The sequence below is a fragment of the Panthera pardus genome, unplaced genomic scaffold (genome assembly GCF_024362965.1).
Source record: "Panthera pardus isolate Hobbes unplaced genomic scaffold, ASM2436296v1 HiC_scaffold_15, whole genome shotgun sequence".
NCBI lineage: Eukaryota > Metazoa > Chordata > Mammalia > Carnivora > Felidae > Panthera > Panthera pardus.
The window spans coordinates 49,687,896-49,710,778 of record NW_026526710.1 but is presented as its reverse complement, the minus strand read 5'-3'; the positions used below and the strand labels follow the sequence as shown (position 1 = coordinate 49,710,778).

The window sequence follows — 22,883 nt, the reverse complement described above, 5'->3', positions numbered from 1 at the left end:
CAGATAGAGACACCAACATAGATGAGATACTACACCAGCTGTTCAGTAGGTCTCAGTTGTGTTACATAGACAAGGCTCACTATGAGTGAATGGTAGCTCTCTATAAACTATAACTCAGGAAATGATTGCAAAAGAATGCAGAAATCTGTATTGTGCACAGTCAAGGGAGATATTTGTTTCTCATGCAGGAGCGAGCCTCTTCAGATTTGCATAAATCTATTTGCTGAACCATGGGTCAGGAAATCACATTTCCCATTATTAAAGTTATCATTCTTTCTTGGCCATATTTATATGAGCCAACTGCGAACCTTAAGAACAGGTCCAATCTATGTGCTGAAGTATGTTTTGAATATCCATCCTCACAGGCAAAGTAGACAAAGAAATATCCCATGACAATAGTTTAATAAATGACCATGTGTAAGAATAGCCAATTGTAAAGTCCAGGTTTTCCTTTCTGATAAATTAGTTTGATATTCACTTAAAAAAAAAAAAAAAAAAAAAAAGACATGATTTACTAGGTCTCGGCCAGAGAGCTTTCTAAGTCATCCAAAATTTTATTAAGCTTGCAAAGGTTTTTTTAAGCATCCCCTCATTAATTTGGATGTAAAATTATAGGAAAAATAACCTCAAGTTTAACTGGAAGATAACGTTCATTTTCCTGCTAAGGTCTAGTGACAAAACACTGTTAATGTACATCGCAACCTATTACTGCGACAGTGGAATCCAAAATGAAATGAGGAGACGCTGACTTACCTTGTCTGGTGAATCAAGCAGGGCACGAAATCACAATCCTGAAGCAAACCATACCATCTGTGTTGTTTTCTCCAGATGAGCCAAATTGGGTGACAGACCATTCTCCATACAAAGGAGATTTCCCTCTTTTTAGTTTTCTATTTTGTAAGAAAGCATAATTCCCCCAGTAGAAGATGCAGAAGAGTACTTTGCTTCCTGTATTGCCTAAATATCTTGACTCTGAACCTAAAGTAGTTAAGTTAAATTATGACTTCAGGGGAGATTTTTCTCTCCAAAACTTCCATTTGCTCAATTATTCTCCCATTCCACACCCAAGCTGTTCTGGAAAATAGGATGTTTCCTGGAAAAAATATATTTAAATGGCATTTTGTACTGGAATTAAAGTTACGTTTTTTTAAATGGCATTTTCTGAGAAAATTCCTTTTATTTTATGACAGTGTTTTTTGATACAACTCTGAAGCACTAAAGTAATGCTTGGTAACTATTTTTCTTGAAGACTCAAGTCACCAGTAAAATCTTTTGTCCCCTATAATGCAGCACCTAGATGGGGTGATCAAACAAAACAAGTTTGCTCATCGTAGGTTGGGTAAATCTTGGCACCAAAAATGACCCAGTTGTTGGAATCCCCTTACAAGTACTGAGGGTCAAGGAGTACACTCTGCTTGTATTCAGTGAACCGACATACTCTCCGTAGGTAGAAAAGAAAGTTAAAGCATCTCTTTGGGGGAAATAACAAATTTCTCATACAATATACACTTATTAATGTATTACTTTGATATTTCATCAAATAATCACTTATTAACATACTTAAAATATTCGCTTGCCAGGTGGCTTTAAGAAAAATAGTATAAGAGTTGATCAAAGATGATTTTGTCCTCTGGGGAAGATGGTGAGTCAGACACTGAATAGGAATGTGAACAGCCCAAAGTCGTGCTCCTACCCTAGTGGCGTGAAAACATGCGGAGGGCAGAGGCCACTGGGAACTACTGAACAGGCTTCTCTGTATGGTAACAGCTACCACTATGTTCCCAGTTACAGGCTAGAAAGAATGAAGCAGTAGGATTCACTTATCCAGTCAATGTTTGCTTGGAAAAATATTGATATAGGTGAAGTTGATCTGTGGCACCATATATCCTGGTGTTATCTGTCGGCCGTCTCATCTATGCTCTTTCATTTTCCCCCGTGACCAAAACATTTCCCTCTTGTGATCACCAGCAATGTGGGAAGCTTTGATTTCTTACAAGTAGTAGATGAGGCACTGTGAATTTCCTGACTTCAATCCAAACCCGCAACTTACAGGTGCAAGACCCGCTCTTTGTTTTCTTATCTGAACTCCATTGAATAACATAAGTAGTCAAAAGCAATGTCTTCTCCCTTAAAAAAAGAATAGCCCACATTGCATCTCATATCAGGACACGGCAATTTTTTGCTGTAGTCCCTGTAATACAATTTGACTCTTTAATGTAGAAATGTGTGTCACATTGATCTAATAAAAGTATTAAAAGGTCAATGACCACCAAGGACATCTGGTGCCACAAACTTGTTTCCATATGTCGTTAACTTTTACAAATCAACATTACCAACATCTAAACAAAATCCTAGATCCATGTAAGAAGGGCCTGGGGACAGAGCTCTAAAATGTGTAAAAGACTATACACGTTGCAGAAATCATTATCAGGCAGGACTGTGTCTTTAGTGATTAGCCCCATTCAGCAGAAATGATGGGGAGGCTGACAGGGAGGAGCATGCCCCCGCCCCCATACTATGTCAGGTGTGGGCAAGGGATGTTCCTCTGGAGGTTTTGTTCTCATCCAGCGGCAGCCCTGATTGGTTTCACCCACTTGGTTCTCTCTTCCCCACTGCACCTTGTACATGTCTTGATTATACTCTTGTCATATTAAAATTATTTTATCATCCTTCCCACCAGCCAGTACTTTTTTTAAGTTTGGGACCCTCTTATTTTTCTCAGAATCCCCAGTATATAGAAGTCTGCACAGTGGCCATCGCATCTCGTAGCAAATAAGAGGATAGGCTTTGGTCTCTGAGCAATGCTGTTATACTTCAGATTTTTGCTGTGTATTCTTTTCTTTAAACTCTTTAAGCCTCGGGTTTATTTATTATATGGTTATAATAACAGTGCCTACCTTAAAGAATTTTTCTAAGGATAAAGGTGATAATGTGCTTTGCAGCACTCCGTACTAGCATTTCACAAGTATTATCTACTATGTTTTTAAGTACAATCTGCCTTTCGGGAACAACTCTGGGAAATTGCTGTATTTGCTTAGTATACTGTTAAAACTCTAAAAGTTTATTTATATGAAGATAATTTGTGATATCTCTTTCATATTCAGACAATGAAGGCTAAAGACTTGGGAATGATTTATTGAAACATTAAGTCTAGGCAACCTATAATTAAAGTCTTCGAATACATTTTCTAGGATATCTGTTCAATTGCCTTCTGCAGGAGAAAAAAAAAGCCCAAATTGTTGTATCAACTTCTCTTCTGGCTAAGTTCTTTCAAAATAAAATACTTATCTTTGATGACAATGAAGCGTCTATGTGAAACTTGATGAATCACTGGGCAAATTACTTGTTCTCAGATAAGGCCTATGATGGATACAAATAAGTACTTCAGATGCTAAGAGCAATTTTTACTCAAACCAGGCCACACTATTAGGAATAATAGAATATTTATATAAAAACTGCATAACCGTACCAATTTTATGAGAATAAATGAGTCAAAACTATATAAGCATTCAGATCAGTTTCAATAAACATCGGCTTAAAATTCTGGACTGTTCAACTTTCTCTAATGAATTTTGAAATAAAGGATGCCTGCAGAGTAATGCAATGAAAATAAAAAAACTTCCACGTTAAATAAAATTAAGAAAGCACTTTGTAAATATTTTAAGGGAAAAAATAGGACAAAAAAAGGACTGCCATCTTTGTAGTGAAAATATCAGTTAGAATTATCCATTTTCCATTGACTTACTTGGATAAGTTGGACTTTCATTTTTATAAATGGAGGAAGTAGCATATTTTGTTCTTTTCTTCCCCCCTCCAAAAGTAAACATACTCTTTCGCCATCTGGTGGCCAAAGACAGCATTTTCCATGTAGATGAAAACAGCTGAACTCAAATTTAGCCAATCATGTTTAAAGCTTTCTGATTCATCTTACTGTAAAGATATGAGTATTTTTTTAACCAGTGTAACTGACGCGATTTTGTTTGAATGATTCACAGCATTTTCTGCAAATAACTAGCTGTTAACATTCAATGCAAGATGAAAAAAATTAACCCAATTGTTTTAAAAAACAATTTGGAAAGTTAATTCATTTGGAAAGTTAAAATTAAATACGGTAGTTAACAATTTGACCTGAATGTCTTTCAGTATAAAGAATTAGCAAGATCTTTAATGAAAACAAGGTCCAGATATATTTTTAAATGGTAAGCACAACAGATACTGTGAATTTCAAATAGGTTTCAGTTTTGGACAGTTTTAACAGTAGTTGGAACTGTATGTTGACAATTCACCAAACCAGAAAGGATAGATAACTTAACAGTATGTGTTTTTCTTCCTCCCTATAATCTTAAGTGAAATTTCCAATGTATTTAACACATTTTATGTAACTACATTTCATTAAAAAATTAAAAATGACAATGATTTACTGTTGAATTTCTTTATTTTCTCCAGAATATTTTAATATTGAAACCCAAATTGTTACTTTGAGAAAGGGATAAACAGAGAAACATGGAAGAGACAAACATTTCATTTAACTTATGGTATTGTGAGCAGTCACTTTTGTAGGCAACACTTTTTTCTTTGTAGAAAAGAAATAAAAAAACAAACAGCACCATTAAAGAATGCATGATCCCTGAATTCTAAACAAAACACTGTCTAAAAATTGTTTAAATGCTCGTTGCACTCAGTCACATTTAGTCAGGTATCAAAGCAAGCATAACAGTATTAAATTGTAGCAGTCTTACTGAACCAACTGCTCTCCCTTCTGAGGGTTTTACACACCTTTTCTGAGTTTTTCCTGTGGGAACAATATATTCTTTGGTAGAGGACTGAAGGAGGGTTTCTCTTTTCTGTATGCTGATAGAAAATGTCTGTATGTTCAGGGCCTTCGCCCCCAATCTGTGTTTGTCATGCATGTTATGTTTGGGTTGATTTCACATTTTGCTGTTACACTGTAGGAGTAATACCGCCTTTTTTTTATTTTTATTTTTTAAAAAGGCATTAAATGGCTAATGTCAAACAGATGTAAACATTCAGAATACTGACCAAAAAAAAAACCAAAAAAAAAAAACCCACACACACAAACACACATTTAAAAAAAAAAACAAAAAATTGTACTGTACTGAAAATATGAATCAGATTAGGTTTCCAGGAAGCAGGGGGGAAAATACAGCAGTACAAGAAAATTATGGCAACCAAGTAAAGCACTTTTCTTTGAAACATTCATGAACAGTACAAATACAACAAAGTTTTTCTACAGTCTAAATTATTCTGCAACTATCAAATATAGTACAAAGCGAAATAGTATGTGCTATAAAAAAGCAGCTCCTTTAAATTATAGTAAAAATGCTTTTTGTTCGCTTTACAGTGACAAAGCATGAGGACTGAAGATTTTTATATTCAGTGACATTTTGGCTACATAGGCCCCTGACAGTCTGATGAGTTCCTTTTCTAGGACTCTTCACATTGTTCTCTAGAAACACAGAAAGACAGTGACTCTGGGCTCTGCATGCTCAGCGGGCGTTGGCGTCCACACTGGAGAGACGACGCAACCCTAAGCCTGGCTTCAGCTTCTCTACCCTGGCACCTCAACAGACCGAGAAGGAACTGGGAAACCAAGGCCACAGTAACTTCCTCTTTTGACATTGGGCGAGGGTTTAAAAATGGGGCTGCGGCGTCACGTATTCGGACTCTTGACTGCGTTACGGAGCACCATATGCACGAGCTTCTTGGGCTTTGAATGCTTATTTTGAGCGACTAAGAACATCTGAGGTCTAGAAGTCATCTAAACCTGCTATAATAGCTCATCCCAGAAACACATACCACCATAAAGTCTTTGTAGCAACCAGGCTCAACCTCAGAGGTTTGTTTTCAAGTTTTTCTCCTTCAAACTAAGACCTTAGCAGAGAAATATTATATATAACTGTGGTGCTCTGGGTTCACCAACATTTCTGCTATTCTCACTTTGGAAAAGGAAAAATATTTTCATTTTGAAAATGAATTTGCATCAGAACGTTCTTATTAACATGCCCATTATCTACCTAAATGTTTTTATACACTTCAGGCATATGCATATCATAGAAGAGGGGGATTAGGGAATAGCCATTTTCTTCCTTCCCCTGCTCCAAAAGTGCTACTTAGGGAAATACATCCTTTGTGATAAAAAAAAAAAAAAAAAATTACATGTTACATGTGCAAGTTCTATTCCTGATAGGGATATCATAGTGTCCAATAATCAGGATAATGCACACACTAACATTTGCACATTACACAATAACCATGTAGTAAATAACATACTACCTTTGCACATAGGCAGACACCTGTGGAAATCAGGAAACTAGTAACCTATTTACCTAATCCAAATACACTGGCTTGTGTGTGTGTGTGTGTGTGTGTGTGTGTGTGTATACATATATATGTGTGTGTGTATATATATATATATATATATATACATATACATATATATGTGTATATATATATATATATATATATATATATATATGTGGACACTTGTAAAATATCTGACCCACATTTTACTTCTGAATTTTTCCTTCCATCATTATTTTAGCCCAAAGATATCAACTTTTCAGTTATATAAACCATATGTGAACACAGTGAAGATAAACTGGGGCAAAAAAGAGAAAGGGCACAGAAAAAATACCCTCTTTGGACCTGGGTGACTGAATCCATGCCCGATCAACAATCAATTCTCCCAAACTATGTGAAAAATCACCTACTGTGTGAAAAATCAAAACATACAGAAGGACACTTTATTCCCAGTAACTTGCAGGCAGTATTCCACAAAGATGGAACTGATAATGAGCTCAGCATCACTTCAGGCTCAACTGTATGTCGTATACAGAGTGCAAAGCTTTATAGAATGAAGTGTCTTTCAACACCGTGCCAGTTACTGATGTAGTGATTTTGAATCTGCTGGTGTGGACAGTACCTGACCAAAAGAGCGGCAACTGGATCTGGAAGGAGTTGGCATACAAGTGTCTCCGTTTTAGGGGTGCCCTTCTGTGAGACTAGAGCATGCTTTTCTGAACCAAGATACTACTGCAGGCCAAGCAGCCCACAGAGAGGACGCCACCCAAACACAACCTGGTGCAGAGTGGACTAAGTAAGGATCCACTGGAACTTACCCTGCCTTCCCTGGACCGGCTGGTTAAGTGCACCTGCTAATTTCTCAGTCATGAAACTTTGTTCCTTTCAGTGTGGAAAAACAGAAGCACAAGTACTGAAGCACCAAATCTCAGCCACGGAGGCAGACCCTTCTTTGCTTTTCTTTCTTTTTAAGTATCTTTCACTATTAGCAATTTCTTAATAAATGTGACGTCTGCATCACCTAACAAAATTTGGCAACATCACAATAATAAATATGGAGGAAAAAAATACATGTACCATAGTGGAATACTATTAAAAAAAATCACAAGTGTTCTTTCTCCCCCCCCCACCCCCCAGGAATGTAATCTCTGCTCATTCCAGGTAATTTTTAAGACACGTTTTTAAGGGAATGTCAGAAGTTTACATTGATGCGAAAATGTCTGTCATTCTTACCCTGGATACAGATGATCCCTCTCACCCCCATGTTCTGTTTCTTTTTTTTAATTCTATGGCCACAGTCAATCAGTGGGTTAATGGCACTCCGCCTTTTGTGCTCTGTAACCTGAAGTTAAATGGGCGTGGTTTTTGCTGCCTTTCATCTTTCCACAATGTGCATGTGCTTTTGAACTTGCTTTAAGGAACAGAGCCTGCTGACCTACAGCTGTTCTCTGGCATGAGGGTGGCCAAAGCATGTGGAATGTAGCTCCCATCCTCAACATTCAGACTTCACTGGATAAACACGGACCATAATTGTAAGATGCAGTATCCCGTTTTCAAAAGCAGTTCCACTCCCCCAAATATGAAGAATGTACTGAATTCACCTGAGGGGGTTAAAAACCCCAAAACATGCGATACCTAGAACGGGTTTTTAAAATAAGGGCTATTTTCGAGTCAAATATATAGATTGTGAATCATAAGAAAAACATTATTCAGAAATCTATCAACACTTCACCCTTCGGTAGTTCCTTTTTGTCATCAATGACACTTTAAAAGAGAGGTGGCCAACCTCTGCAGAGTCGGAAGCCAGAATGTACTGGTGTCATCCATAAAGGGCTACAATTATTTCTGCCCCCCCTCCCTTTTAGTGTTTAGTAATTGTCTTTAGAGTGAACAGAATGAACCAGTATTAACATTACAACCCATTTGTACGTGTTTGCATACACAGCGTTTTATTTGCTTACTTTTAATTTTAGGGCATTTTTTTTTCATACTTGCTCTTTAAAGCTACACATGACGCTCTGAAATCCTACGGGCCCATGGCCCTCTGCTGGTCAACTCATCTGACGGTATCAGGTGTCAAAGGGCTCGAACCAGATTACCGGGCATGAGGCCCACACTGCAACTTCAGGTAGAAGACACATTTCACTACAATGTGTGCACAAGGTCCAAGGAAGAGCCAGACATCCTGCCAGGCTCTGAAAAGAGTGACAAGGGAGGGAAGAGAATAAGGACAGTGGAGTTCATGAATGGCATACCTCCTTTAATGTATCTTTTGAGATCGGAGCAAATACAAGGAATCGTACATTTAAATAAGATTCCCCTTTCCAAATACGATTGCATCACTGTGGTAAAGGTAGGTCCGGAAGAGTCAACCGTGAAAGCCTTTGTTGCAATGGTTAATCTACAAGAGAATGAATCACCAACCACCTTAAATCACTTTTCCCATTCTCTTTCTACATCTGCATTTCTGGTTAGCAGTAAGTAATTAAAAATGTCCTTTTCCTATCTACACCTGGATTAAAAATAATAATAATAATAATAATAATAATAATAATAACGAATGGGGTAGTGACCTGTATACACGTGGACAGAAATTTTCCAAAGCTGGGAATGGCAACTTAATCTGTAAAAGACATGCTGATGAGCCACTCTGCTGGGACGTGACCTCCCCTTTCTGGGAAATGCAAGTAAATAATCCCAGAGCGAAAAGATAATCTGTTCCAAAGTAAAATAAATTATCACGATATAAACCACTGAGTTACTCAATTTGTTGCTGCTGACGCCGTTTGGCTTTTCCGTGTTGAAAAGGGATACTGCATCTTTCACCAGCTCTTACCGCACAACCAGGCAAGCCACACAGAGTTTGGAGGGACCTATGCAGTCGTCGTGGCAGAAGGCCCCACAGCCTTTGCACACGATCATGGCTTTCAGCCGGCAAGAGCATTTCAGTTCCAACTCATCCGCGTTGCTGCTGTCGGCAAAGTTCTGCACGGGCATCTGAGCGTTCTGACCAGGCAGGCCCGTGGCAGGACTGGAGCCGCTTCCCAAAATCCCAATGGACTTTTCAATTGCAGATGCCGCCCTTTTGAAGCTCGTGCTACCAAAGTGTATTGTTGGATAATTTCCACAGAGCTGCTGTTGTTGCTGCACCTGCATTTTCTGAGCAGCTAATTGGGTAAAAGGCTTTTGTGGCTCAGAAAGCAAATAGGAAGAGAAATCTGCATTTTTTAGCGCAAATGCTTTTAACTGTTCTTTCATTTCATTCTGGTCATAGGAAACTTGTTTCATGCCCAGTTCACAGCTGCTGCTTAAACCTTCCTCAAAAGAAAGAGGTTCCGATTTTATATTGCTACATATGCCCGTGGACTGTGGCCAACTAAGTCGCTTAGTGGTTTCCATGGCAACCGGCGGTTGCTTCGGATCGGAGGGGACTTCTGCATTAGGAAGAGGTGGAGGTAGCGGAGGTGGCGGTGGGGGAGGCGGGGGCAAAGCCAAGGGTGGGGGGGGCGGCGGGGGCGGGGGCGGGGGATGCACCAGTGCTTTGTTCGGCATGGAGTGCGCGGCCCCTCCCACGTCATCGCCTTCTTTAATGGGCACGTTGGGGGATATCATGTTGGCTAACCTCAGCTGGTGAGGTGCTGAAGAAAGGCCAACGTCTCCCAACCCCTTTTGTTCGAGATGCCTATTGAAGGCGAACGCGTTACAGCCCACTGGGGTCTTGGCAGAGGCCTGTAATAGCGCGGCGCTGGGGACGGGGCCCCGGGCAGCCATGGGCATTTGGTAAAACTGCTGCCGGTGTGCGATGCCAGCCTCGGGGTGGAAGCTGCCGTTCTTATCGACGTGAAATAGGTTCTGCTGGAAGCTACACGAGGGGAGCAGCCGCTTTTGCTGTTTGACCTCAGGGCTGTGAACAATTCTGTTCTGCATGGAGTGCTTGTTCAGCCACTCTTGCTTAAAAGGCTGGCCGTGTCCTAGCTGGTTCATGCCCGAATTGATGACACAAGGCACCCCCTTAACATCTGGCTCCACCAACAACTTCCCTGGCTCACATTTAACTTGCGTATGTTCCCCCACAGTCCTGGCGACTCTCTTTTTGGGGTGGTTTTCTCGCTTTCTCATTTGCAGCGGTGCAAGGGTCCCTGCCAGGTAGCCCTTCCCGTCTGGATTTGGAGAGCTGGACGGCATTTCTACAATGTTCCTCTCTGGTGCCGTTTTACCCGCTGAGGTAGTTTGAAGAGGCAGAGGAAGTCTGTTGATTTCGAGCTTGGCTCCCAATCGGGGCTGAGGCAACACTTTCTCCAAAGGCAGGTTGCCCTGGAGCAACTGTGTCACCAGTGGATTGTTAGCCTCCACGGATGAGAGACGGCAGCCGGAGCTCCCTGCGCTGGGGACTCTTTTCAGGGGGTCCACAGCCAAGGAGATCGCCTCTTCCATGGGGCCGGAGGTGGAGGCCTTCACGTTTTGTGCCTGCGGCACACCAGGGGCGACCTCTGCGGCCGGAGGAGGCAGCTCGGGGCCGGGGAAGTCTTCGGTGTCCATTCTAAAGCCCTTGTCCACTTCATGAGGTTCAGACTTCACCGGGAGAGGGACATTTGTCATGAGATTCCTGGGGTGAAGCTCTGACATGTGTGAGTAGCCAGCGTGTTCGCTTTTGATAGGCTTTGGACAGCTCTGCTCCAGGTAGTCTTTCTGTTTACTTGAACCAGAGTGACTAACCAGAGGCTGCCCTGGGCCCCTCATCCCCTCCTCAGTCCAGCAAATCCGGTTGCCTGGGTTGTACTGATTGCTACAGGTGGTGTCTGTTTCACTCTGGAAAGTGGCTGGGCCCCGTGCCTGCTCAGCAAAGCTATTACTAGGAGCAGTCGCCTCATTTAACTTATCTGGCACAACAAGGGGTCCTTCTCGGAGACCTGAACAGGCCGCCTGCAACGGTTTACAGTCTTGCTTTGCCGCGGGAGCAGCAAGGAAACTGGAAGTGTGATCTACGCCTTCGTTTGCAACTGGCTCAGGCCTGCTGATGACAGATACCTGAGGACACGCCACGGGCTGGACGGAGGCTTCTGTCCTCACTGACCTGCCCTGGAGGTCCAAGCTGGCTTCCGCGCTGTCGACGGAGACGGTCAGAGACAACGTGGAGGTCAGCGTGGCGCTGTGGTCAACGATGACTTTACATGGAATCGATCTGTTTATGGCTGCTGGTGCAAAGCCCCCCGGAGGCTGCTGAGGTTTCCCAGAACTGTCTGCCCTGTTTCGAAGCCCTGAATTTTTGTCCAAGCTTTCAGCGCTCAACTTGGGAGGACTCTCGTAAGAGTTTATTGTTAGCATGCTTCCAGTAAACATTGCGACATGTGGCCGTGCAGCCAGGGCGTCTGTGACTGCTACCGACTCCCTGCAGCCGAGGGCGGCTCTCACAGTGGTACCCAAGGGTCCGGGGGCCTGTTCTTCACTCCCAGGCATGGCTATCTTCTCAGAAGGGTATCTGCTGTTAACTCCCGCTGGGGGAATCAAGACAGAGCTAGTGGAGAGATGGCTGGGCAAGTTATTCCCGATGGAGGGAGTTGGCACAGAGGTGTACTGACTGGAGACTAAGTTACTAGCACTGCTGCTGGACAGTGGCGCCTGCTTGTCATCCATGGGGCTCGATCCATGGCAGCCCTCTGTCGTGAGGGGGATAGGAGTGCTTTCGATGCATTTTGGTATGATGGCTATGCACGGAGTGTCAGTTCCCTGGATGGTTTTTAACATGCTTCTATTACAAGCAGAAATCGTAGTGTTTGCACTGTCCACAGACATTAGAACGGAGGATTTATCAACAGAACTCACAAAGGGATGTTCTTTAACTGCTCCCGACATAGCAGTGCTGCAAACAGACACGGGGACAGAATTTTTATTAAAAAGCATGGGCACACTGCTATTTTCAGAAGAGGTAGATGAAACAATTTTCTCAGATAAATGCGACACAGGTACATTTTCGTCAGAGCTATGCACAGATAAGTCAGTGGCAGTTTCTGGAAGTTTAGCTGGGTTAAGAGACTGCTGCAATACAGTGCTGGTCTCCCGGAGGTGCGCGGACTTGTTGCTAGGAGATCTGCAGTTTGGATTGACAATAATCACGCCGGTAGACCCTTCGATTTTTGTTTCAGGGGCAGAAGAGACTTCTAAGCTGGGAGGCCCATCCTTTGAGCCGAGCACAGGCAACCGGGACTCTTTAGTGTTCTGGAAGAGGTGGGCTCGGGCTTGATGCTTTGCGAAGAGCTTCGCCTTTGTCTGCTCTTTGATGTGTGCCAGGGTTCTCGCCTTTCCACCCTCTCCTGGGCTCCCCATGGCTCCGGAGACGATGCTGGCCGCGGCAGCCACAGCAGCGGCTGCCGCGGCCTCTCGCTGGGCCCTTGCCTGCTGGGCCCGGGCCTTGATATCTGCAAGGGTCCTGGCTCCTGTGTTCCTCCCACCGCCGACCGACGTGCTAGGGGATGCGCGAGACTCTGGTTTGGAGACTGGCTGGCTCTTGATAATAAAAGGTGGCCCAATTTTGGAAAGCTGGATCTACGGGAAGGGGAGAATGGAAAGATAAAGCGCTTGATACAGGATCACAGAGGAGGCATGAGGAATGTGATAACGCAAGAGGAAAGAGGAGCTGCATTCTCTCTTAATGTGGCACCAACTACACCTAAATCCCCGAATGGGCCTTCAGGGTATAAAGCAACAATAAATGTAGCATGAACATGAAATTAAAATTTCTAATCTCTGTTTTTCATCTACAGAAACATCAACCGGTGACTTCATTTGGTATGGAAATGAAACATCTTCTTAATGCCTCATATAAATGGCAACAAAATCCATGCTTCTTAAAATGAGGTTAGCTAAAAAAGACTTAGAGATATTTAGCTTTTAAATTATCTTCCTTGCTGGCATAGCAAACTGGGACCTTAACTCTACATGAGTTGTCCTCTTAATGTGACACAGAGAAAAAAACCCTTAGCCAAGAGGTCAGGAGACTAGAATTTTCATCCTGGCTTCACTCAAAGGAAATCCGTGATCTTAGGCAACTCACCGTGTACCTCAGTTTCTCCAAGGACCTCCCTGGACCAGAGACCCTGTGGTTTTTAGGTACTCCCACTCCACCTAGCATGCCGCCTCATACATGTGTAATAAGCACACAATAAGAGTTTGCAAACTCACTTGTAAAATGAGACTAGTTATTTCTGGTCTATTTCCTTCACAGGGCTCTTATAAAGATGGAATGAGACTGTATCTGTGTGAGTGCTCTGCTTTCCAGAGGGATTTGAAAGCATTATCTTTTCATGAAAGCAAGGGTGACTCTGGTTTTCTGCCTCTAAAAGCAACTATGGGTTGGGCAGTTTCTTCTGATACTGGTAATCCTCAATTTGCTGAATTCCATAAATACCCCAACCCACAGTGACCACCTCCTCATGCTAATGAAAGAGACTCAGTCATCACCAAATTCACGAGGCACAAGGCCCAACACCCAACATCCCATAGCAATGGCTGGGATGCCCCAGTCACTAAAAACATCCTTAGAGTCACAGATTTGTAGAGCTAGAAGGGTTCTGGTTAAGGCACCTCATTGTACAGTTGAAAAAACTGAGCCCGCGGAGGCTGCCCTGGGGTCATATAACTAGTGAGTGACAGTGAGAGTCTTCAGGCTCCCCATTCAGGGCTGTTGACAGTACTGTGCTGCCCTTGGTTTTGTCTCTCTGGACAAAGCTTTTCCTAGAACACTTAGCTCTCTTCTGAACACATGTGTATTTACACTATAAACCCCTGACACTTACTAGAGGATCCTTTCAGTCTCCAATTATGCTTTGGAACTTTGGTAGAAGAAATTATCTTACTGAGCTACTTATTTCTCATTTTCCACCTCGCGAGGTCTCTCTTCTAATCGAAAGGCTCCAAAGGGGGGGAAAAATGAATTTAGAGAGGAGATTTTGTTTTTTACTTTTAAATATTTCCTTCATTTAAAAAAAAAAAAAACAAACCAAACTTTCTAAAAACATTAAAAAACAATTAAGCCTGGATATACTGAAGAGCTCAAGGTTGAACAAACATCAAATATGGTATCTATCTTTACATAAAGTGTGTATTACATTGAAAATAAGCTTTTGACAAGAAAAATTAGCCTGCTATGTTTAAAAATATTTCCTATGAAAAGTTTGCTTATATTTTTCCCACTGCTTCAGAAATTAAAATGCACAGTAGAGTTTTAATTGCAGCTTAATGTTCATCTTTCACATCTCTAGAACCTTATTTAATAGGTGTTACTTTATTAAATAGAATAACTACAGCTACACTCTTCGAAGTCAGCCTTATGGATATCATGAGTCACATACAAAAAATAGATGTCAGGTTAGAGCAAAATAAAGAGAAAGAGATTAAGAGAAACAAAGCTAGAATATGTTTATAATTCTAGACCAAACCTATGGTGCAATAATCCATTTTATTGTAAGACAATATAAATGGACTGAGATGAAAGCACCAAATAAATATAGATTATATTGGGTAAGATTTTTTTTTATTATTATTAAACAGAGTGTTTCTTTTGAATTAACCTCAATTTTCAGTTTACTTAGGCAGAGTCAATTTATATAAAAGGCTTGTTTTCTCACCTTTAATTCCTACCTGGGATCAAAAGAAAATACATAAATAGGAATGCCTGACTACAGGCTTTATTATTTGTAAAGTTAAATACTTCTTTACTCTCTTGAAAATAAAAATAAATAAATAAATAAACAAACAAACAAACAAATAAATAGGATCTGTATACCTCTACATCTACAGCATTTTCCCTCAGGGTGTGTTAAGCAATTTCACTGAATTATTGAAGAAATATTTAATGAGGTTCTTCCATATGTCAGGTCCTTTCTGCTAGGCAGTGGTGGTGGTCAATGTTTGCTGGAAAATAAACCGATTACCTATACCTTCACCTCCTTAGTGCACGCCTCTGACTTTTGACTACTTTCCCTAGTCCTACTGGACTTTTCTAGGACACTGAAGTATCTTTCAACTTGCCCCAACTGTATGTAGGTCTCTGTCCTATGCCTTGGAGTCTCCGAAAGACCCTGTATCTCATGGTCTATAGGTTCCTCCAGGCCCTGTTCTCCCTCCTCATTTCTTTTTCCTTACATGCTGAGGTCTAAGTACATATATGTGTGTATCTAAAATTATCATATGAGCTCAGCGCACAGCCTTAAAAAAGATCATTTAATATTAGACTGGTGTTGGACTATTAGACTGTAAACTGCTACAGAAAACCTGGAGGGAAGAAAACCTTATTTAAAATTAGAAAACTAAGCATCAAAAAATAGGAAAAGCCTATCTATGGAATTGTCTTCATTGTTATTATTATCATTCCATACCTTGAGAGGTGGAACCCTGGGCTCCTCTCTGGGGGGCTGCTCTTTCTCAGGGGGGCTGCTGGACGATATGTTCCGCACTGACTGATCATCTTCTATCCTAGCCCTCTTTTCCTTACAGATTCCAAAACTGTGCTGCTCTGCTGTTTTCCTCTTTGATATCTCGGATTCTCTACTTTCATTTCTTATCCCGTCGGGTGACTTGGAAGGCTCGGACAACTTGGAAGAATGCAAGGTCTCCAATCGGTTCTGTGAGCTTCCTTGCTTATGGGTTTTATTTCTAGAGCCTTCTGAAAAGGAAGCCTTATCCACTGATGAGGCATACTGTTTGTCCTGTAATTTAGCTGATGGAAGCTCGTTTCCCTTACTCTCTGTCTCTTCAGAAAAGACCGGTAACTCCAATGGTGAAGATGCCCCTTTCTTCTCTGTTCTTTGCAGGACATTATGATTTTTAACTTTTATCATTTCTATAGAAGGAAGTTCTGGAATCGAAGCAGGATAGGGCTTCTCAGTTTCAACGTGTGATTTACAAGGCTGCTGACTCAGAGTCTTACTGTGCAATTCTTCAGATGGAAATGCTTCAGGAGAAACGGAAGAACCCATACTGACGGGTTCAGGAGTATTTGATAGAGTCCTCTGTTGAGAGAGAAGGCTCTCGCCCAGGGGCTTGGCAGGGGCAGAGCCTTCATCTTTTTGTGGGGAGAGTGGTTCTTCAGAGATGGAAGGGGACTTTCTCTGCTGATGCACCATTCTGTCATTCATGGAAGAATTAGAAATTGGAGATGTTTCTGAAGGAAGAGGCAAACTGGATATAAAAGTGGTCTCAGATGTGAGAAGCATGGAAGACACTGAAGACGTTTCTGAGGTCAAAGGTAAATCCGACATGGGTGACGTTTCTGATGTTAAAGGTAAATTTGATACCGGGGATGCTTCGGATGTTAAAGGTAAATTGGACATGAGAGATGCCTCTGATATCTCAGGTGAAGTGGATACTGGAGATATTTCTGACATCAAAGATGCATGAAGGTTTTCATCAGGGGGGTTTCTCTGGTTATATTTGTCTGCATTTTCAGTGCTGGACACCTCAGAACAAAACGTTGTCTCAAGGGAGGCTGGAGTACATGATTCTTCTGAAGTGGATTGGGTTTCCCCTCCTGGGGATGTCAGGCTGGTACAGGCTCCCTCTGGGCTCTCGGAAGAGAAGGAAGTTTCAGAGATGCAAGCATTTTCAGAAAGCTGTTCATCAGGCTCACTCTGTAACTCCATATCTATGGCGATTCCTTCACTGGGAAATTGGCCTTCTAAAGAAGACGACCCTGTCTTTATTTTTGGAGTATTGGTCTCTACTGCAGCTTCTGGCTCCTTATGTTCTGTGTCACTGACATGAGTCACAGATGAAGTGGAAGGAACGAGAGAATCACAGACCTCTAGTTGATCAATAACAACCGACATTTCTTCCTGGGGAGATTCTGATTTCTCTTCCACTTTAACTTCAATATGAGGCAAAGTTTCTAAAACATCATTCATCATAACACAGGATTCCAAGTTATCTTCAGGAGGTGCTACCTGGGGCTCTTCATGAGAGTTGGCTGGACTTTCAGACCCCTCAGAAAATTCAGGTATCGTCTTATGATTTTCATCCTGACATTCGCAGATACTAGTCTCTACCTCTTCAGCAATTTCCTCCTGAATCACAGATTCTTCAGGGATCAAGATATCTTCTGATTCTGATTCTGCCATTATGTCTTTACCTACATCTACCATAGCACAGAATTCCGGCTCTGGTGAAGTTGGACTTTTCATGCTTTTTGGCTGTTGCTCTTCCAAGGGAGTCTGTGCAGAAAGACCTGGGAAGCCAGTGGGTCCACATGAAGAACTACTTTCAGCGCCATCATTGTTTGGTCCAGAAGTAAGCTTTATTGAGTCCTCTCTTGACATGCCCAACCTGAACAGAAATTAGAAATATTAAATTACTGTCCAACCACAAAACACGAAAGGGACAACTTGGAGATATGTATAGAGTATTCAACGGAAGTAAATGAATCAAATTGATTTTATAATCACTAAATAATACGCTTCATTTATGTAAACTGGTTTATGATGACTTAGTTTTTCTACTGCTTTTATAATCGTAACTAAAATAAACTCTCCTTCTGGTTAAGAAATGTATTATGCATTTTTATATTTACCTATTTATCTACCAACTTATTTATTTTTGGTATAGATTTTTATTCTGTAAGTAAGGAGATATGAACTTTGCCAAGTGTTGGTAAAAGGAATAAAAAAAAAATAATGTACTACAAAAGATTAGAAAATATTGGACAGAAAAGCAAAAGAATGTATAAGATCTAAAATTTAAAAAAAAGTTTTAACATTTATTTATTATTGAGAAACAGAGAGAGACAGAACATGAGCATGGGAGGGGCAGAGAGAAGGGGAGAAAGAATCCAAAGCAGGCTCCAGGCTCTGAGCTGTCTGCACAGAGCCCGATGCAGGGCTCAAACTCACAAACTGCGAGATCATGACCTGAGCCGAAGTTGGACACTTGACCAATGAGCCACCCAGGCACTCCAGATCTAATTTTTTTCTTATCAGAAAGTAGCAATTCTAATCGAAAGCAGCACAGTCTTCAAAGGATGCAACATAAGCAAGTAAGATCAACGGAAGATGGGTATGGTGTAAAATCTTGAAATTGAAATGATTTCCAAAGATTAACTTCTCTTAAACCAATGTAAGAGGTGTTACCTTATTTTAGTCTCTAAGTGTCTAACTTAAAAATAATATGGGGGCGGGGGCGCCTGGGTGGCTCAGTCGGTTGAGTGTCCAACTTCGGCTCAGGTCATGATCTCACAATCTGTGAGTTCGAGCCCCACGTCAGGCTCTGTGCTAACAGCTCAGAGCCTGGAGCCTGCTTTGGATTCTGTGTCTCCCTCTCTCTCTGCCCCTCCCCCGCTTGTGCCCTGTCTCTCTATCTCTCTGTCAAAAATAAACAAACATTAAAAAAAAAAAACAACAATATGGAAATTTCACTAAAATATAACAAACATATTTGGGGTCGACAAAGTTGATTCTGCTAGGTTACATTTGTATGAGGCAATTTTGTATGAGGCAAAATTCTTTCATGTGATCACTTTCTGTAAAGATATTCCAGAGAAGATAGCAAAGAGTATCAAGAAAAAATCCAATCTGATATTCATGTCATAAGGAAAGTTCATCAGAGTTACAAAGATATTGTAAATCACTATTTCCTGTCATACTAAGTCATACTAAGTATGCCATACTCAGTTATACTAAGTTAACGTACTAAGTTACGATGTCAGCCTCACATGGTAGAGAAATATGCTGTTCTAAATGAAGTTAAATTAGAGTACAGAAAATTACAAAGACAAGCAGAAGACAGAACACTTCTCTCTTCTGGGGAAGACATATTTGAGCGAAGAAATACAGCTATAATAGTATTGAGACAGGAATATACCTCAGTGAAATCTTCAACTGCTTACCAAAATCCTCAAAATGAAAGGGAAATAAAGTTGAATACAGTTTTTGGGGTGTCACTGCCTTCTTTACTAAAATTCAGAAGGTCTTAAAAGAAGACAGAAGATAGTACCCTCAAAGTTAGTCTCTTTTCTTTCAACTTTCCCTGAGATGGGTTCAAAGTAAGCTATAATTTATAACTATCCTACACTGAGAGGAACAGAACAACTACATTACAGATAAATTTAAAGCAGAATAATCAACTAGAAATAAGGTCCCTTGGGGCTAGGCCAAGCATCGATAGTAGGTTAGGTGTGGAATATACAGTATCCATCCACTGGCAGCCAAACTTCTGCTAGTTGGTTGATAAGGATATAATACATGTATTAACTTGTATTAAATATAGTTAATATTAGTAAATACCATATATGTATATAATATATGCATATGTATATATGGAAAACAGCACCGTACAAAATATGCCTATGTCAACATTTTATTATTTTCTCGAAAAAAAGAGATTTAAGATGGTACAAGGCATAGCAGGTTGATCTTCACAGCACAGCACAGCACATAGCACCACAAAGGAAAACACTGAAGTCCAGAAATATAGACTGCAAATCAGCAGACCGATGCCCATAATTCTGACTTAGCATACATATGGCTGATCTCTAACTAAAGAAAATACAGGACAGTACTCTGTTATAAGGAGAGTAAGTCAGTAAGAAACAAAATAAACAGCTCAAAGAGCTGAAAACCAAAGTAGACAAATCTTAACTGAGGGGAGTTTGGACGGCAACGTTCCTGGGAAAACTTAAAGCAGGGAAAAGTCACAGGTCAACCGAAAATTATCTGACACTAGGAGAAATAATCTCTCACATACTGGGGGAGCGTAGGTAATCTAGAAGTGACCAAATTAGAAGGGCAGTCAATGAAATGTCCAAAATACATCCGTTAATCCAATGTGTAATCAAAGATAGAAAAAGTCAAGGAAGAAGTTCAGTGACGTAAGCGGACAGAAACTCTATGGATGAACTACAGCAAGAAAAGGGTCAAATAAAAGAACCGTTTGTATTCAGAACTCCGGGATGATGACAGGGACCCACGCTTACTTACAGTATTGTAGCTGTCACTCCCCAGGGCATATGCATGAGAGTCTGAAAGCCCCCCAAATTTTATGTAAAAAATATATATGTGTGTGAATTTTTCTGAGAAGGAACTGCAGCATTAAGACACTGAGCAAATTACTGAACCACACTGTGTAAACCTGGGAAAATCAGTTTCATTGCATCTCAATTTCCTAAACCCATTTTTAACGTAAGAATAATAACGGTATCCACCTTATAGGACTGTTGGGCGGGTTAAGCGACATATTCCCTGAAAAGCTGTTAGAAACGTATCAGAGCCCAGCATGCTCAATGACGACCCGGATGAAGGAGAGCTCTCTGTAACACATGGTGCCTCGGGTACAGGCCGCCTGAGGGCAGAGCCTAGGCAGCCCTACAAACGTCCGCACCTCAGTGTCTGGCACAGATGAGATGTTGGAACAATTTTTGCTGCATTCAAAAAAAGAAAAGAAAAAAAAAAAAAAGAGGGCCCGACACTCAACAACAACTAAGGACCAGTGCTTTGGAGGTAACTGGCTCAGTTATCTTTGCCAGCACTGGAAAGGGTGCTTTCAACATTTCCTTTGTCGACAAAAGGTGAGGAAGCCTCCTGAGTGGTCTTCAGGGTCATCCTCCAGGGTGCTTAATCCCGCTCGGCACCAGCATGACCTGGAGAGAGCCTAAAGATGCGTATTCCTGGGCTCAACTCCTGGAGACTCCCAATCATTATGTCTGGCATGGGTCCTGGAAAACTGTATCTATTTTTAAAAGCCCCAACGAGAGGGTGCCTGGGTGGTTCAGTCAGTTACGCGTCCAACTTTTGATTCTGGCTCAGGTCACGATCTCACGGTGTGTGAGATCAAAACCCATTCCACACTGACAGCAGGGAGCCTGCTTGAGATTCTCCCCCTCTCCTCGCCCCTCCTATGTGCTCTCTCTGTCCCCCTCTCAAAATAAACATAACATGACACAACACGGCACAGCACAGGACAACACAACACAACACAACACAACACGACCTAACATCCCCAATGAGGACTTTGATGCAGCCAAGCTTGAGCAATATGCTGGTGACAAAATACGAAGGCATAGAAGTAGTCTGCTGCATTTTTAATTTTTGAGAAAACACATGAATTATCTCCTGTTAGTTCTGTTTAAATATGTATACGCATCCATGGTTCTAGGAGAGCAAGTGAACACAAGCCTTCCTCCTTGAGGGTACTGCTAGTTAGGACACTCCACCAATGCTAGCCTCCTCTGAGTTAAGCAGGCTGTTAATCATAGGATTCCTTTTCTTTTTTTTTAAATTTTTTTTTTAACGTTTATTTATTTTTGAGACAGAGAGAGAGACAGAGCATGAACGGGGGAGGAGCAGAGAGAGAGGGAGACACAGAATCGGAAGCAGGCTCCAGGCTCTGAGCCATCAGCCCAGAGCCCGACACGGGGCTCGAACTCACAGACCGCGAGATTGCGACCTGAGCTGAAGTCAGACGCTTAACCGACTGAGCCACCCAGGCGCCCCATGGGATTCCTTTTCAAGAAGAGCACTCAGATGAGCCTCTTGACATCGTTCTCCCTGTTTACAGGGGGAAGTTTGTGAAATTAGATCAAATGGTACGGATTTTGTTACTTGCCACCACCTCAGTATCATTTACACGAAACGACAACTCTTAAGTATTAATTGTGCATATGGGAGTTCAAGCACAAATTCCTTTCTAAGGAGGATCTAAGGCCACTGTCCACTGTCAGCTCCTAAATCCTTCCTCCTCCCTTAGGGACCCTATGGTCTCAGAGGCTCTAATTCTGCTCCAGTAAGATATGTCCCTTCTAAATGTGAGGCAGAGGCGAAACTCCTTTCAATTTAATTCAGTCACTACCACACTTCCATGTGGCTTATTTTAAAAAGAAATGCACACGCAGAAAAATAATAAACTAAAAGCTGATTACACTGACAAAGGAAGATGGAAAGAGTGAAGAGTAATACCTCAGGCTGTCCCCCAGAACAAGGACTACACACGTGTATATGCACAGTCAACATTTTAGGAAAAAATGTGAGAATCGAATGTGTCTAAAACTATTTATCTCTGAAGTATCTGTTAATGAATATGCTTGGATTAAAAACAGGAGATTTTTACTAAAATCTAGTTAAGAAAGCCATAACGGACTTCTATCAGATTTCATGTGCAATTTTCAGTCCGAAATGAATTTTCATGGACAGGTTATAAACCCTTGAAAATGCATTTTTTAAAACTTTAAGTGCTGATACGCTGCTATAATTTTACCTGCGATTTCTTACACTGAGGGACTATTGCCTTTTATGGCAGCCTTATTAAGCTTTACAGCTTTTCGTGTGCCATGTGAAGCAGAGAATTACACTTTCATTTCCTTCAGAGAGAAATGAGAAAAAAATGCTCTCGTACTTACTTTTCTCCATAAAACCTTTCAAAGAATTTTTCTTTCCAAGGTTCTGTTTTCTTTTCCTTCTCAATTTCTTGCCTTATCCGCAACTGCATTTCTGGAGTAAACTCTCCTAGAAAGAAAATGTTTATGTATGGAGTAAGAGTGGCCATAGCTTCTGCCAATTAATAAAGAAAACACGTAATTAATTTGA

General features: G+C 41.3%; 1 protein-coding gene across 1 annotated transcript in view; it reads right to left on the bottom strand.

The window, feature by feature from the left end:
- Positions 1–8,560: 8,560 nt before the first annotated feature.
- The window catches only part of ASXL3 (ASXL transcriptional regulator 3), a 175,687-nt gene continuing 161,364 nt past the window's right edge, over positions 8,561–22,883 (bottom strand). The window contains exons 11-13 of the mRNA XM_053902545.1: positions 22,697–22,802; positions 15,696–17,637; positions 8,561–12,864 (exon numbers count right to left, since the gene is read on the bottom strand). Coding sequence (XP_053758520.1) covers positions 9,154–12,864; positions 15,696–17,637; positions 22,697–22,802 — 5,759 coding nt within the window. The 3' untranslated portion in view covers positions 8,561–9,153. The remainder of the gene's footprint in view (positions 12,865–15,695; positions 17,638–22,696; positions 22,803–22,883) is intronic.